Genomic DNA, 17,531 nt, shown 5'->3' with positions numbered 1-17,531 from the left:
ATTAATAGGGTGCTCTTTTTTAAGCAGTACAACCAAACTCATATTTTATTTAGATAGCCAAGAATAGGTGGCACCAGGAGCAGTCTTGCAAGCGCAAAAGTAAGGCTGGTTGCATCTGGAGACAGATAAAGCAACATGCTTAGAAAGGCATCCTTCCAGATGACACACTTCAGGCAATAATGTCAGTGCTTTTGCTTGTGCAAAAACATCCTGCGACACTTCTTTCTCTCTCTCGCACAATCTCTCTGCTTCGAGAAGGAGCCCCGTTCTTGCATGCTGCATCTCTTAGCGGATCACAATGTGCATGTGTGAGCTCATTCAAAATTAACCTAGTTTAGCACTGCTATACAATGATAGAGAACAACGAATGGAAAGATAAGCAAGTGGCATTAGTTATACAAAGTTGGCCAAGCCCGCCTATGGTACACAATGATCAAACAAAATATGCCACATCGCCTTCTCAGAAGTGCTTCAATGGGGAAAGACTACACTCACCGATTCAAATGACACAAACTGCAAGAGGCAAGCAAGGCTTAGGTACTTGGGCTTTTCCTTCCAGTCCAGCTGCATTGTTCTTTCAAGCAAGAACTTGTGAAACCTAGGTATGATGTCATGCGAACTGGTCCCAAGCATTGTTTTTTCCATTTCAGTCAGGTCCTCATAGTGTGTCACATTAAGAAAAGACTGATAGATTCTTTTAATAAGGTCAGACACTCCATTCACGGACGACTCCCAGTTGGCATCGACTGCAGACAGAACAAGTGCTGCAGCATCCGATTCAGGAGTGAATAAGCTCTTCATCAAAGACTTGACAGCAATTGCTCCATCCTTGTCTCCTGCCTCCGACTTCCTCAGCAGGTGTTCCAGGGTTTTGAACCACAGTTGTAATGTGCTCACGCTGTGATAGCGCGAGATCCTGTCATTGTGCACAAGAATGATGAGAGGGCGTAAGACCTCTAGAATCAAGGGAACCTTGGCTCCATCCCTTTGGCATGTTAGAAGGGAATGTGCATCTGGACCAGCACTCAGAACACCATGAATGAGGCAAAGGTGGTAAAACGTAGGACAACTCAAGGTGTCTACAGTATGTGGAGGTGACCTCAGTGATGGCAGGAATCTGTCATTGTATGACTTCAGTGCCGAAGCATGTGAAGGTACGATGAGAAGTTCCCGCACAGCATCACAAGCAGCCTCGAGTGTCAGAAATCGGCACAGGATGCGCACGACGCATGTCCCAGCAAGTAGCAGAGTGTCCTGTTTCGCACCCTGCGTCAAAAATGCTAATTAGTGAGCACACTGATTCTCCGTACATGAAAATTACACAATGCAAAGCCAGACCCCTTTGGCCTAGTCCCCTCTCGAGCTTTTTTTCTCCCCCCCCCCCCCCTCTTTATGTCGATGTCAAAGTGAAGTAGTGCATTCCAAACTGTACTCTGGTCATTCAGTAAGAAAGAGAGAGAGAGAGAGACGTATTTCTGTGCAGCCTCTGAGCTAACGTGGCATACAATTTTCCGCCATCTGAAGCGTCACCTTCTGTTTATATAGCTGCCACACACACGCACACGCACGCGCGCGCACACACGCACACACACACACACTTAAAAACCACTGGGGTTGCCTTTCAATATAGAGTTTTCCTTTTTAATTAATAAACTTCTTTCTCTCTATCTCTATCTTATTTAAATATAGCTTACAGAGCCCAAGTAGGGCATAAACTGTGAGTAACAACGAGGACTACGACAGCTCCCACTATCGGCTGCTATGAAACATGAAAATATCTGTTGTGCGTGCACTGCACATAACATATCCTTCTTATGCAAACGTTAAACAGAATCGTCGTTTAGGCTTGTTATTAACAGGCTGTTCTTAAAGACGTAAAGCAAACACTGCCGCCGCATACGCGCTACACATCACGATATTTTCGCGTGAGCACGCCAACACACCTGGTCAGTGATGTGCTCTAAAAGGTCCACAAGGAGCGATGACAACGGTAATGACGACAGACCGAGCTTCGGCTGCTTCACTGTTTCATTGATGACAGACTGTAAAAACGCGTGGCAACAATAACAAAATGACCACAAGCAAATTATGATAAAATGCATGCGTAAGAAGAAGCGCCTGCTTTAAGCACGTTACTCGGATTTTTGTCTGAAGGCTTTCCACACCACTTGCTGGACCGCTGAAGATGTTGTACAGGAAATCAAAACAAACTTTGACCTCATTTGTCTCCATAGTAAACGTGGGCTCCACCTATACACAAGATTTACATTACAAAAGTTCTTAAGATGCGCCGAGCTCGGCACATGGCACAACCACAACCTCCAGTTTCCACATTGCGACAACACAAACCACATGGCAATCCGCGCATGCTCAGCGGAGCTGAGTGTCGCTTAGCAACGGAGACGCGCCTACAGCGCCTACTTTAGGCATGACTTGATGACTTTAGGCGGCCGCTGCCATCTCCTATTAAAAAGACCGTAGCTCTATGGGTAGGGGCGTCCTCCGCGACAATATAGTGAGAAACCCTATGCTCCGCGAGGACTTGAACGCTCTGTAAAGCTTAGAATTTAGTACGAACAAATTTTTATAAAACACGCACTTAAAAAAGAAGAGAGAGAGAAAGAGAGAGAGAACGGCTTCGTTAGCAATATTGCTCTATTTTATGACAGCATTTAGGAGTAAATATTACAATATTAAATAGCATTTATTTCGATAATACACGCAGAATCCAAGTACCGTGATAAGCAAGGTTTTTTAATACGAAACCAGATTCTCCGCTAAATTTACACGCATGGCAAAAATAAATGGCGGCGTCCGTAAGAGTTACTGCCGTGCGGCAACTCCGCAGGTTTCGGTATGTAATTTGGCGCGATGAGAAAGTTTTGCGTCCCATTTACTTTGCTGCAAGGCAAACTTGGAATACTGCGAAGTCATACATACACTCTTTTAGTGCATGGCCGTTGTTACGGACGTTTCGTTCCCCGCGATTTCCAGTTGGCGTTGTAACCTTCGCAGTGCGCTAAACTTTGAATGGGTTCGCTTGCAGATTACGGTCATCAAGCCTTAGCGACACAGTTCGCACGTTGGCTCTTGGTTATCCCGACCATCGCGGAACAAGCCATGGGTGTTCTCTCTGCGGATCGCGTTTGTTCAGCACCTCCTACTGGCGGTGGGCGAGGAAGATGGAGAAACCGTTTGTATGCTGTTTAGAATTTTGTGGCGCTTTCAGAATTCATGAAACATTGCGCAGAGGTTGGTCGGGCTCACAATATAACGACCCGCAGTTGCGTGTTAGTGCTCAAGCTCACCCGCACAGACGCAAGTGCGCACACAGCGAAGTTGGCGAGTCAGACGCTCCCATGTCGATGTTGTGCCGACCTGCAGAAGTTTAGCTTTTCTCGCTTTGCTACGCACAAAGTACTCGCAATGTTTTGCAGAACATTGCTGGAATTCTGAGATCATATTTGCCGGAAACGTCGCTGTGTGAGGAGAGATTCAAGCTGCCGTAGCGCTCTCCGCTACCAGCCTTGTCATTCAATATTTTCGTTTAACAATGCAGAAAAAGAAATAATAAGAACGAACTACTTCATCTTAAACATCAAACGCAGGGCAACGTTTTTTGGGCGGTACAAGTGAAAAGGAACACGATGATACGGGTGCTGCCAGTTTTTCGAAGTTAGCAAACCATTACCTTAAAACAGGTCTCCCAAAACTTCGCATCAGATGCTTCTGCTGTTTGACATCTATGTTTGTTTCAGGTTCCGTCGAGGACAAAGCCCAAGAACCCTGTTGTCAAGGTCTGGAGAAATATCACTCTTGCTGAACTTGCCAAAGTAGTAGAACGCCCAATAGGTGAGATGAGGGAACAATCTAACAAGTCGTACGATAATAATAATAACGTCATATAACTTTTGGTCCTCATGTCTGCTTCATTCCAGATGACATTTACGAGGCAATCGTCTTTGTTGAGAACGCTGGCCAGTACGACCATGACAATTGTGGTTAGTGTCAGACAGGCAGTTGCTATAACAGTGCTCAGGCCTTTTGTGCGTGGCACCCTGTGTTCTTGTTTACTGCGATGCCTGGATAGCAGTGCCACAGTACTATTGAGGCACCCTGCTAACAATGCTTGTGCATTCTTTGGCATGCTTTATTTCTTTTTTTCAGAAATTGATGATGCTGACATTCTCTTCCTGATCCTCAAAAGACTAGGCCTTCGTGGTCAGTTGGTGGCTCCTCCAGAACAGCCATCACCAAAGAAAGAGTTTCAAGATGCAGTTAGAAGGTTCGACAATAGTTGCCACGTCTAGCACATTCTTATCTTCACCTCAGAATGTACCTTATTCATTTTGCTTTATTTACACATGTAAATTAACATTCAGTTATAAATATAACAGAAGAAGAAAAATTTGTTATAGGAACCACTTAGCAATATTTTAAAGCTGAGCTCTCTCAATCATTGTGGTTACATACACCAGGCTAACAGTTCCAGTGTCTCTCTTTCCTGACAGTTTAATTTCCTCCAATCCAGATGTGTATTCTACAGAATATCAGTCAGCTGTTTCCTGAAGCAAGTTTAATCTTATAGAGTTTCCCATTTATTGTGCTTCAATTTTGGCTAGCACAAAAATTTATAATTTGATACGGTAGCATGTGAAAGTGTGCTAGCTTTTGTGACACTTCATGCACACTGGTAGGATGAAAAAAGGCTACACACTGCTGGCCATAGATGTGTTGATAGTCTAGTAATTATCTGTGTGACAGCATTGTTGGGGAACTCACGTGACATCAGTTTTTAAGCTTCAGTATCTTAACAGTTGAAACTAGAACAGATCACAGCAAATAATGTTGGATATGTTAGGGGAAAATCTCCTTGGGCAACATGCATCAAGCATCGAGATTTACTGCATAAACTGGCGTCCACTAAAGAAAAAAGACACCAGGAAAGTTATGTGAGGATCCCTTCACAATCTTTGATGCTTTACTGTTATTGTCCAGGCCACCTGCTGACCCTAGTGTGCTTGTCCCACGGCCACCAGTCATTACAATCATGGGACATGTTGACCATGGGAAGACAACGCTCTTGGACTCGCTTCGTAATACCAATGTAGTCGACGAGGAGTTCGGTGGCATTACGCAACACATTGGTGCCTTCACTGGTAAGCTTTGCAATGTGTGAGTGCACGCTGCGTAGATTAGTGAAAGGTGCTTAATTCATCTGCAGAAGGTTTGGGGGATTTTGTGAGAGGTTTTTTTGAATGCCATGCTTAGATGTAGTATTTGCCTCTTCCGGCGAGGATAATCAGAAGTACAGTACCGAGTCCCTGCAAATTCAGCTATTCCTGACCTGACAGATATCTGTCGAGTGAGCCCCCTGTCAAAAGCTCACAGAACTTGGTGTGCGTGAGTGTGGCGACGTCGTGCTCTGTAGCAGAGCTTGCATTTGATTCTAAGAGCTCCAAGGTTCTCAAGAGAGGGATGGACACTGTTTCTCACCATCCGCAGCTTCCAAGCCTAAAAAAATCTTCAAATGCTCCGCCACCCGTCCGAAAGTCAACATGTCCGTGCATGTTGTGGTCTGTAAATTTTTGTTTGAGACTTTACATATCATCTGCAGCCATGCTGGGCTTAATTTTCCAAGTAAAAAATGTGGTGGTACTGTCTGTCCTTAGAAAACGAAAACACCCTCTGTGAAATGACAGTACGAAAATTGTCCTTGTTTTTGGGGTTTGATACGGTACTGCTGTTCCTTCTGCTGAGGGAATCTACCTTTTGCAGTCTGACATCACTGCAGATGGCATTTACTTACGGTTTACCCCAGATAAAAGAAGCAAGTAGTGAATCTAACCCACTGTGAAATACTACTTTTTGAGAAGACCAAGTAAAAGTGAGCGAGTGATTTAGTTGGAAGATTGATTTAAACCGGGTTCTTTTATCAACACAACATTCCGTAGGCAGCTAAGGATCAATATGAAATGGCTTCTTCATTTTCATGAAACAGTTATTAGGGTCTGTTTGTGTCTTGAAGGGCCATTTTGCACCCTTACATGTTGCCATGCTGCTGTGTTCAAACTTGACAACACCGACCCGTGACCTACAAGGCAGCATGACTTATTGAATATAAATCTGCGTACAAAACAAAATATGCAGAGTTCCCGATTCATTATTTGTGTTCTGTCATTTCCACCATTTTGATCAAAATGTGATTGACCCTCCAAGTAACTGGAAAATGTCCTTTGCACTTTCAGTGAAGCTTCCTGGCAAAGACCGCATCACATTTTTGGACACACCTGGGCACGCAGCTTTTTCGGCAATGCGTGAGAGGGGAGCCATGGCTACAGACATTGTCATCTTGGTTGTGGCTGCAGACGATGGAGTGATGGAACAAACTGTTGAATCCATTCGATATGCACGTGAAGCCAATGGTAGTAGTCCTGGGAAACCTGTTGATTTACTCTGCATTTCAATGAAGATGCTAGTAACAGCTTTTTTAGGAGCACTAAACCAGTGATGCTTTGTTGATAGTAATCATATTTTGATATGGTACTGCATGACAAGTACACAGCTCTGGCAACACTTATTGCCTAGCTTTTAATGCCATCATTTTATTTCTTGTGCTAACATTGCTGCTTTGTACCTAAAGACTAAGTCTACTTCAAAAAGTAAACACAACTCAAGAAAGTGCTTTACCTTCAGTAGTGTGTTATGTTGAATGTGAGCCATGTCAATTCTATGCACTAATATAGGGCCAGTAATGATAATTTGCTGAAAAAATATCCAATGCCACTGCACTTACAGCATCCTTTGTTTTCGTATTTCAGTGCCAATAATTGTTGCAATAAACAAGATGGACAAGCCTACTGCTGATATTGTGAGTGACACACCGAGATGGACATCTTGGTATGCAGTTCAGGAAGTATGTAAGTGAACATGACTGTTCTTTTTTTCACAGGAACATGTCAAGAGGGGTCTTATTGTTCATGGAATACAGATGGACGATGAAGGCGGGGACACACAATATGTCTGCATCTCAGCACTGAAGGTTCGTAGCTCACTGAGGATTAAAAAAAATGTTTGCCTGTCCTTGTTGAAATTCCATCCAGTTGAAGGTGAAATGCACATCAAAGAACACTTTCGCAGCACTTAAATACATGCAAATTGCTCTGCAACAGTCACATTTTGTCTTCATAGCCATGCTGAAAGTCTGAGTCGTGGCAATTTCTGTCGATCATGTTATGTTCAATTAACAGGGTACAAATTTGGACAAGTTGACAGAAACTGTTCTGACCCAAGCTGAGCTGATGGAAATCAAAGCGGACCCAAAGGGCCCTGTTGAAGGTGTCATCATCGAGTCAATGAGCGACCAACACAGAGGGTAAGGCAAGAATGAGAAATTCCACAAAGGGAATGTTGTTTTGAGTGCACAGTGGCCATGTCAGTGAATACTAGTTTCTCCATGAAGTTGATTTTGTGTTAATTTTATGCATTAAGTTAAACTATTTTAATGATGATCCTTATGAGCTGCTACACCAGCTGATTAAGAAGCACCACTGAAGTAAAAGTTACATCAAAAATGTTTGGTGTTTGTGTGCTGTCTGTTATGTTCATTATTTAACTGTCGATCTACTATCGTGTGGCTTAACATAGCATTCCTATGGCATTTGTTATACAAGGTATGATATTGTTTAGTCAGCTGATTAAGGAAGGAAAAAAAAAATAACGCTTGTGGCATGTTGCAGAATTCTACTTTAGGTGGACCACTCTAAGAGGGCAGACATCATTTGCACAAGAAGAGAAAATGCATAATATATTAATTACCAAATCAACTAATTAACTTTAATGTTAGATACTTTATTGTATGTACCGAAATCAACAGATTGTAGCCGGTTAGTTTGCAAGGCGTATCCACTAGGAACAAATTCTGAGGATGCCACCAGTTTTAAGGTATGCGTATCTAAAATGTGCAATGAAATACATTGGTGTTCCAATTATGTTTGAGCTTCAGTGCATAAAAAGGCATTTCGTTAAAAACTGGAGCAGTGTGCATCTTCAACACAAGTTTCGCAGCACTTATCTCAAAACTGGTGCTAGTTTCACAGTTCATTCCAGGCAGATGTACCTCGCGTACTCACTGGCTTTTCAATTCGTAAATTGCAATATGTGCCTTTAAGTACTAATTAATAAAAAAATTAGTGAAGTTTTGTTAATTAGCCAGTGAAGTACTTTATAGGGACTGTTGACCATTTTTCAAGGACCTTCATTTTTGTGCAATAGAATGTCTACCATTGGAAATGTCTTAACGTGCAGTGGTTTCTCTGGAAAGTGAGGAGAAATTTTTAAAGCAAATTTTTTTTTTTTTGATCTGTAGTCTTTTCTTAAAACTGTGTACGGATGCTGACAACACCGATTACTCAACACAGCGGCAATCTCGGAGGCCATGCATCAGCGCACCACTCCGTTCGCCGTGACTCTGTTCGTTTGCACAAGGCGGTGCTACTTTTCAACACGGCCTAGCTGAAAAACGAAGGAAATTACTGTACCGCACAAATAAAAGTTAGCACAAGAGCATAAAATACAATTTCAGGCAGTATAATACTGTATATTAAGCAAAATATTTCAGGCAGTATAATACTGTATATTAAGCAAAGTAACTCTTCCTGCGCAGCTTTTTTGTTTTACGCGAGGGTACACAGATTGGTTGCACTGCTTCATCATCGAGCGGTGCCGCATGTCATTCTTACACTACTTTCAGAGCTGAATTAAAAATATATTTCCCTGTTTATGGGATACGAGCATGCTTGTTTCTGTCAACATGACATACAATCTTCTTACTCCCACCACAATCCTAAGATGTCTTCTGAGTGGTAGACAGTCCCGTTAATTTTCTGTGCAACCTATGCCTGCCTCCTTGAGTAATCCAGCTCTGTAAGTAGACTTGCGCTGTATGCCACAGGTGATATTATTTAAAGATTCTGCTGACATTAGAAAAAAGAAAGAAAACGGCTGGTATAGTGGTTGAATGTTACTGCCACTCACTCGCGTTCCTGCTCACATCTGCTCATACTCGCCAAGACTCATTCGCTTTCATAGTCACTTCTATTCACATTTATAGGCGTATACATAACGCTCACTCTTGTCTTCTCCCACTCACTGACACTCACACACGTACTCGTATCCACTCACACTCACCAAGTTGCTCATGTTCATACTTGCGCCCATTCAAAGTCACCGTCAGTGGCTTTCGTTCGGCCTCACATTAACCGCCACTCACTCCCGTTCATGATGAGATCCACTTGCCCCTTTCATCATCACTAACGCTCTATCTCAAGCCTGTGAAATGAGTGTGTAGCGAGTTTGCATCAAGTGTACTCATGAGTGAGTATTTCGACCTATGTTTGCAGGAAGCTGTCCACCGCTTTAGTGCAGCGTGGCACACTGAGGAAAGGAGCGTACCTAGTTGCTGGGCTGGCATGGGCAAAGGTAAACTGCCAGATGTGATTGCAGAGTGAACAGATGGCTTTCTGGTTGGTGCACAGCACCTCAGTAGCATTTCCATTCTCTCTTCTCCAAGGTTCGTGGCATGTTTGACGAGTGGGGGAAGCCGGTACAAACTGCACTGCCTGGAACACCAGTTCAAGTTATCGGCTGGAGGTCGCTTCCATCGGCTGGAGATGTCATCATTGAAGTTGAATCGGAGGTGGCTACTTTGTTTCTCGCTATGGCCTGAAAGTACCTTTTTGGTTTAGTGCCGTTGCAATGTTGCTAGTATCAGGGATGCTTAGAAATAAACACTTAAGATTCTTTTCATCAGGCTGTGTGAAGTGATCTGAGTGTTAAAAAGTGCAGCTTTTCAACATGGATCTGTCCGAAATGAAAAAAAGAAAAATATATGACAGTGTAGACTGCTTATGCAGTGGAATCTCGATAAATGGAAATCGCTTAAACTGAACTGCATTTTAAAGGGAACATCATCCTCATGGTTGGTTGGTTTTGTATTCACGCAATTGTATTCAGCTTTGCCTCTCAGTAAATGGAACTCCTGATAAACGGAACCAATTTCCCTGCTCCCTTTAGGTTCGATTTAAAGAGTCTGCTGTAGTGTAAGTCATCAGAGTTGCAGATATCCATACTTAAAGAGTGATTTTCAAAGCCTGCGCACCTCCAAAACATGTAGACCAAGCAGTCATGTGCATTTGGCAATCAAAGCATGCGACCAGGGTTATTGCATCCTTTTAAGTTTACAAACAATGAAAGGTTAATGCACGAGGACCATCCTTCTCAGATAATATTTATACGAAGCAAACAAAGTAACAGAAGAAAAGTGCAAAAGCAGGAAGTATTTTCTTTCCGTACGCAAACTGGAAAGATGCAACAGCGCACCCGCATTCGGTGCCGAGTACACACCGCCGACAAGTGGTTGGATCAGAACCACGAATACTTATCCACGTTACTGCCAAAGCAGGTGCAGTGTTTTCCTTTTCCTTGTTTGGAACTACCTGAAGAAGCTATTGCTTTAAAATGTATTTACTAACTGGGCTTATATACAGCTAGATGACAACTCAGAGGGCATGCAGGCTATGTTTCTGTGAGACGAGAAATCTGCGCAGTAAGGATGGATAAGTGGGCCAGTTGGTAACACATTATAATAAAAACTTAGAGCGCTAAAAACACAATGGCTGTAGAAAAAGAAACGCACTCCATACACGCTCTAATGCATTATAAATTTATAATAAAAACTTGGAGTGCTAAAAACACAAAGGACGTAGAAAAATACACACACACACCGCATGAGCTCGTGTGGTGTGTTTGTTTTTCTGCGCCCTTTGTGTTTTTAGCGCTCCAAGATTTTATTATCTGTGCAGGAAGTGAGCCATTCTGGTCACGTGGTCATAGTAGTCGGCAGTACATAGTGAACCATGCTGGCTTAAATCAGCCATTTGTAAAATGCAAAATAAATACCATTGGACACTAGCAGTTTTTGTTGGTTGACTGTAATGTTGGGTCCATTTAGGAATGCCATCTATCAGAGTGACACAGCATCACTATTTCACGGCCAGTTCTGAATAAACTACCACAAAGCACACATTATTGACCTCAAGCAATGATGCTTGTTGCAGAAGCGTGCGCAGCAGGTGGTCCATTGGCGAGAGTCCCAGATGCAAGCAGAGAAGGACATTGAAGAGTACAAAGCAATCCAGGAAAAGGTGCAGCGGCACTTGGTGCAGTACAAGGCCGAACTTGAGCAGCGGCGTGCCATGGGTCTTCGGAAAAAGCGAAAGCGCCTCACCAACCGCGAGAAGGAGTTCACTGTTGATGACACTCCTTGCCTGCCCATTGTTGTCAAAGGTGTGTAGTGACTACCAACCAGCGTATCATCATTTGCAAGCTTTTTGCTACAGCTGCTACCAGTGTATGCCTATAAATCGTATGCCCTATTTTTACATATTATGCCTGCCTCTTGCAACCTGTATCTCCAACTACAATGCTCAGAAAAGACCGCATTACTAAGCTACTCAAACAAGTGCTTAGAACACTCATAATATATATAAAGGGAGCCAGGCACAGTTGTTGCCATGAAGGAAATTGTTAAAATGACTTCTTGCACACTCAATCATAACAGGCTTCACTGATGATTTCTATTGATGTGCAATGCAGCTTCACTGCGATGTTGACAATACTGCAGTAAAGCCACACACGAAGGCAAACTTTGCGCACCCCCATTTCAATCCCTGCTGCAGATTTCATGTGCGAAGATGTGGTAAATTCAATTATTGTGTCCAACTGGCTACAGATTCATTTTGTTCCTTCACTTCACTTCATTTTCAGCTGATGTTGATGGTTCTGTGGAAGCTGTACTGGATCTCTTGGATACTTATCACTCACATCAGAAATGTCGTCTGGACATCATTCACTATGGAGTAGGACCAGTCTCGGAATCTGATGTGGAGTTGGCACAACCATTCAATGGTAATGGCGCGTGAATTCCATGTCAAATACAAATGAATCATTTAACAGCTTACAAAACTACAACTAAACGGATGATTTCTTTATTTAAAAAAATCTCCTTGTAACTTAAATGTGCTTTGCTACTTCAGCATAGCATGAAAACAAAGTGTTGTGTTTGTGGGTTGCTCACAGTTAACCTAACACTCCATATTGTCACACCTTCATCCCTTGTCTGTGTTAAAGGGACACTCAAGGCTGATGCCAAGTCAACGTTGACTGTTTAAATACCATTCCAGAAAAGTTGCAACACTTGTTTCATGCCAAGGAAAGACTTAGTTTATGAAAAAATTGCATCTGAAGAGTCTGAATACCTTTATCGCAATTCAAATCTCCCGCCACACAACCGCAGGAGCGGTGATGTTGTGTACGCCATACGCCGTCACCACCCTTTGCTGCCGTTGGTAAGTAAAACGGCACCCGACAGATGGGGGTACCAAGCCAAGACAGAGCGGTGGATTCACCGCAGCAGCTGGTTTTTTGTCAAGTGGCATAGACTGTTTGTGCATCCCGTGACATGACATGCAAGTTGAATTCTCTGCTACTTGCAGTTTGTGCGAGTTCCGCGAGCCAGCAAAACCAGCACAGCACTATGTGATAATGAAACCACTGAAACGCGATAGCGTGGGTGCCGCAGAGTCGAGCAAAAATGAAACCTCAACCGCCCGCGTCGTTGTCAAGGGTAATTTCAATGAGTTTTTTCTATATAGGAAATAGAACTGGACAAGTAGCATTTTATTTCATCTTATAATACAATAGAAGCATGTTGTTTACAACAAATGGTTGAGTACTAGTCACTGAATTTAACTGAGGAGTGCTTTCATCATCGGGCAAGCACTTGAATGTCCTGGAGGAGTCTCTAATCATGTCCTGCATTTACCACAATTTCTTTATTATTAAGGCTCTGTTCACGATCATATTGACGCCTTAAAGATTCTTGAGCACTAATCTATCACTTTAGCTTGACTTAATATTTGCCTTTAGTGTCCCTTTAATGCCTATATGGTACATAAACTTTCTGTTGTGCACATCTTACATAATATTACCAACTTGCAATCCTTCTGTAAGCCACAACCACATCTTATGCTTTTAGCTACAATGCTGTTCTATTATTGTTTAATAAAGTGAGTAAGATTTCGCTTTTGTAATAACTTTACAGCCAGACACACAAACAGGAGCATTTCTCATTTTTTGACTGCCTGTGCTGGTTTTCCTGAAATTAATATTGACTGCAGCTCAAATTTAAGTACTGAATTCAAGAACTAAATTCTGGGTTGTACGTGCTAAAGCCATGATATGATTGTGAGGCACACCATAACGGGGTACTCTGGATCAATTTTGACCACCTGGCATTCTTTAAAGTGCACCCAACTGATGGTACATGGGCACTTTTGGCACTGAATACCTGACAATATACAAACAAATGAACTGTGCAGCTTAGAGATTTGCAAAAAGATGAAAATTCTCTTGCAGGCATTGTCTACGCCTTTCACGTTCCTGTCTTGGGTGCAGCGGGGTCAGCAGCAGAGGAGGGAAACGTTGACATTCGCAGTTACAATGTCATCTACCATCTCATTGACGACATCAAGAAGGAACTTGGCAAGCGGCTGCCTCTCCTTGATGAGGACGAGGTTCACGGTTAGTCGCTTTGCCATCCACCTTCAGCCTAGAGTTCAATAGCTGACGTCATGTAACGAGGGGGAAGAGCTACGGGTCTCATTAGCCAGCCAGGAATGGGAACCAAAGAAGGATTTGTCCATTGTCCGCAGCTAATCCCACTCTGTGCAAGGATTAGTTGCATGCGATGGGTTTTCCGAAAAATCAGTCTTGTTCCCGATTGGCTAACAGAAGCTTTTCATGTAGGTGTAGATTGAAGTTGTGTAAACGTTGGTTTGCTTCAGTTGTTTTTCTTGTTTTGAAAACTTCCTCAGGGGAAGCACTTGTGCAGCAAGAATTTCTGATCAACGAAGGACGAAAGAAGATCCCCGTAGCAGGGTGCAAATGTACAAAAGGAACATTGCGCAAGAATGCACTCTACAAAGTGGTGCGAGATTCTGAAACAATTCATAGTGGTAAGTAGCTGGCTAATTATTCATTCAGCCGTACTTACTTTTTATACCCAGGTGTAAAACGCAACGGAAAGCAAACTGCACAGCTCTTCTACAGAGTTATGAGAACTCTTTGCTTTGATAGCTCCATGGTGGCAGTTTTGTTAGCATAACAGCTGAGTTTGTCAGTAGAAAAGGCTAACATTTTGCCTTTCATCTTGATTTTAAAATAGATACAGTTGAACCTCAATAGGACAAAGACAGATACAATGAAGGAAGCCTAAAATTTTGTTGGCCATGCTTTATTTTACTGAGTGTTTCACTGCTATGACAAAAATGAAAATGCAATCCAGGACATCGGTTACAGTGAAGTGAGTACAGTCAAACCTTTTTATAGTGTAGTCTCAACTGTCAAAAAAGTGGGTATGCTTGTTTATCTGATATACTGTAACCATATATTTTTTACATGCTGACATCGAAAAGACAGATTTAGACTTGCCTCATTATATTGAGTTTCAACTGTATTAGTAGTTCACTTGGCAGCTGTTGATATGTATCCTAGTAGCGAAGTCCAGCAAGAGTAACTTGAAACTGCACATACTGGATGTGCATGCATCTTGGCTTGGTTTGGCTTGGCTGGTCCACAAGTCAACGTGCCAATTCAGTGTGATCATACTGATCGCACGGTTGCAATTAAAGACGGTGCAAAGAGCATTTGTAGTTTCAAGCTGTTTACGTGCCCTGTATTGGCACCTCAAGCTGCCAACAGGCCACCGAAATCTGCAGGGCACTCTTTGGTGGCCCCCCATTGGAGGCATCATGTTTGGGTTTCTTTCGCATAAACCCAATCATGCTTTCTTTTGTGTGTTTCCGTGTTCAGTGATGCTGGTATGTATGCTTGTCACGAACATCAGGGTGTCTACCAAGTTGACATTTTCAAATTCCCTGAGTTTTCCAGGTTTTCCCCGAGTGCCATTGCAAATTTCCCGGAGTGATGCAGAACTATGTTTTATGTCAAGATGGACTGAAACCATATCGCCTGATGCTGTCACTCTCTAGTAAGCGCATGAAAAAAATAAAAACGTGACTTAATCCAATTTGAATACTAAGCAGCAGTGTTTATGTTATTCAAAAAGAGAATAGAAGGCATGGGTTAGTAAAATGCACAGCAAATAAAGTGTCTTCGAAAAAAACTGCAAGTGGGGTCGGACATTATCAAATACGAATAAAAAGGAGCTGCATATAGAAGCAAATATTTTCAAATATAAGCTATTTCTATCAACTGATAGCAACCTTAGTGGGATGAGGCCCGAAATCTGTCACAATTGAGATTCTCTCTCAACAGCACGTAAGTAAACCTCAACTGTCCTGACATACTCTCAGCCCGCGCACGACGCCCGAGTGTTGTGTTTCACTGCTTTAAAGAATTTATTTTGGTTTGGATGAGGGACACCTGCATCTCGCCATCAGCCAAAACTTTATTTTTTGAGCTCAAGCTCCTACAAAACGGCGGCAGCAAGCTTCCATTCCCGTTTATTCCTCAATGCGTAGGTAATTTCTGTTCTTGTCTGCCTTCCGCCACTCGTTCGCCCCAAGGACCATTTGAAGCATCTTGGTCAGTTGCACAGCCCACGACTGATTTTTTGAACTCTCTGTAGGGGCCGCGAAAACGTCCGAAAAATCGGCCAGTTGGAAAAAAATAAATCCGTGTCATTTACTGCCCTTAGGGGCTCAAACCACCACAGGCACGTTCGAAAACACTCTGAAGGCCTGTCGGTACACATATTAGGCATATCGGTGCTCGCACTGACAGGAAATACCGGGTGCCTGGGTGTATAATTAAGAAATACATACTGTGTTCCGTGGCCCCTTCCCACGCTTGTTATGCTTCATTGCAATACTTTTTCGTAAGCTTCACCAAGTAACATTTCTGTACAGACGCGGAGCTGACTTTCAGGAACCAGCATTATGCAACGCGCAGTGTTTTCCAAGTTTTTAAGCCAATCGCGAGGACCACAAAGGCGGAGTCCGTGCCATTGCTGACAGCAGCTAATTCTTTCAATAAAAAACTCGGCACTCAACGGCAACAAGCTTCATAGCGAACGTCGAAGCAGCTAGGCCTAGCGTTGGCGCAGTGGTGGCAACGGCTGCCAGCGGATCTGCGTGCGAGAGTGCCGGTTCGAGGTTGCGAAGTAATCATAACGGCAGTGGTGGTGCCTTTGATTATTGCCGCTTCTGACCTGCGGTAACGGCAAAACGTCCGAAAATTCAGACGGTGAAGAGTTCTTGCGTCGGAAATTTCACACGTTATTATACGTTGACTATATGGGGTACGTGGCGGGGCCGCGAAGCCGTCCAAATTATCGGGAATCCGGAAAGTCGCTCGTTGACTGTACACTGGCAACTCCCCCTGCCAACGACAGGGCATCAAAGACGATTCATTACGATTTCTGTCTGTTACTCGATCCAGCATTACCCCGACTTTCGACCCTTTCAATAAAATTGCCGCTAATTTTCCCTGATAGAGGCCCAAATTCCCTGAGTTTTCCCTGACTTTTTCCAGAGTACTCAAAATCCCTGAGAATTCCCGGTTTTCCCGGTTTTCCCGGTTGGTAGACACCCTGAACATTCGATTTTTCTATGTCAGATGTGACTGCTGCATAAGCTCGTTGCAGAAGCCTAACACTTTGCTTTCACATTTTCCGCAGGGCCATTAATATCCATGAGGCATCTCAAGAATGAAGTGGAATCTATAAAGAAGGATGTTGAATGTGGACTCATGTTTCAGGATCCCAATGTTCGGTTTAAGCATGGTGACATTCTCGTATGTTACAGCATCAAGCAGGTGCCTCAAGAGACAGACTGGGACCCTGGTTTCTGATCAACAGAGCGTCATGTGCTTTAGGACTACAAAAACACATAATTACATAACATGCAAAGTATTAGCAGCTTTCTCTTGAATTAGTGAGAAATAAGGTAGTCTGACAAGGTGTCTGTCGATCTATTCACAAGCCAGGTCAGGAGGATTGCAGCAGATGTGTTAAATTACACACTCACACCTCAGCATAATAATATTAACCAAAATTAGCATATTTCTTCTGCCAATATCAGCACATGTTCTTATAACAATTGTGGGATATAAAAAAATGTATGCGACTTTACCGTAATGAGATTTTAGCTAATTGGTGATCGACATTAATCCAAAGGCACACTATAGGCATCTGGAATGTCTCAATATTTATGCTATTAGTGAAAGAATGGTAAGTTAAAAGGACACTGCAAGAGTATAAACAAAAAATGAGTGATTGTACAGTTGTATTTTTCTTGTAGAATTCTGTGGGGCTAATGTGGCTTTTCTGTACAGTAGCTGAAGAGGCTTGTGTAAGATATGCTTGTTGGAAGAAAAATGAATAAAATATATGTCATCAGCCTTTTCTTTTCATTGCAGCAACTGCAAAAAAAAAAAAAAAAGAAACAATA

The 17,531-nt window shown here is 42.8% G+C and overlaps 3 protein-coding genes across 4 annotated transcripts in view; 1 reads left to right on the top strand and 2 right to left on the bottom strand.

Annotated features, from left to right (window-relative positions):
* The window catches only part of LOC126533312 (tRNA (32-2'-O)-methyltransferase regulator THADA), a 47,003-nt gene extending 44,626 nt beyond the window's left edge, over positions 1-2,377 (bottom strand). Inside the window, exons 1-3 of one of the 2 annotated variants that reach the window (XM_055071856.2) lie at positions 2,137-2,377; positions 1,944-2,042; positions 496-1,266 (exon numbers count right to left, since the gene is read on the bottom strand). In XM_055071856.2, coding sequence (XP_054927831.1) covers positions 496-1,266; positions 1,944-2,042; positions 2,137-2,232 — 966 coding nt within the window. In that variant the 5' untranslated portion in view covers positions 2,233-2,377. The remainder of the gene's footprint in view (positions 1-495; positions 1,267-1,943; positions 2,043-2,136) is intronic. The other variant, XM_055071857.2, reaches the window with a different exon arrangement.
* Positions 2,378-2,758: 381 nt separating this feature from the next.
* On the top strand, positions 2,759-17,479 carry mIF2 (mitochondrial translation initiation factor 2). Its single transcript, XM_050180409.2, has 17 exons — positions 2,759-2,854; positions 3,047-3,197; positions 3,759-3,852; positions 3,939-4,001; positions 4,168-4,285; positions 4,999-5,159; positions 6,249-6,425; positions 6,822-6,871; positions 6,953-7,042; positions 7,251-7,375; positions 9,402-9,480; positions 9,572-9,697; positions 11,118-11,346; positions 11,827-11,967; positions 13,477-13,641; positions 13,935-14,075; positions 16,760-17,479. The coding sequence occupies exons 1-17, from the start codon at positions 2,805-2,807 to the stop codon at positions 16,930-16,932; spliced, it is 2,133 nt and encodes a 710-aa protein (XP_050036366.1). The 5' UTR covers positions 2,759-2,804; the 3' UTR covers positions 16,933-17,479.
* Positions 17,350-17,531, bottom strand: part of Sym (symplekin scaffold protein) — a 44,018-nt gene continuing 43,836 nt past the window's right edge. Inside the window, exon 36 of the mRNA XM_055071859.2 lies at positions 17,350-17,502. The gene's annotated coding sequence lies outside the window, so the exon portion shown is untranslated. The remainder of the gene's footprint in view (positions 17,503-17,531) is intronic.

The sequence above is a fragment of the Dermacentor andersoni genome, chromosome 7 (genome assembly GCF_023375885.2).
Source record: "Dermacentor andersoni chromosome 7, qqDerAnde1_hic_scaffold, whole genome shotgun sequence".
Classification (NCBI taxonomy): Eukaryota; Metazoa; Arthropoda; class Arachnida; order Ixodida; family Ixodidae; genus Dermacentor; species Dermacentor andersoni.
Note: the sequence above shows the minus strand (reverse complement) of the source record. Positions and strands in the feature narration are given on the sequence as shown.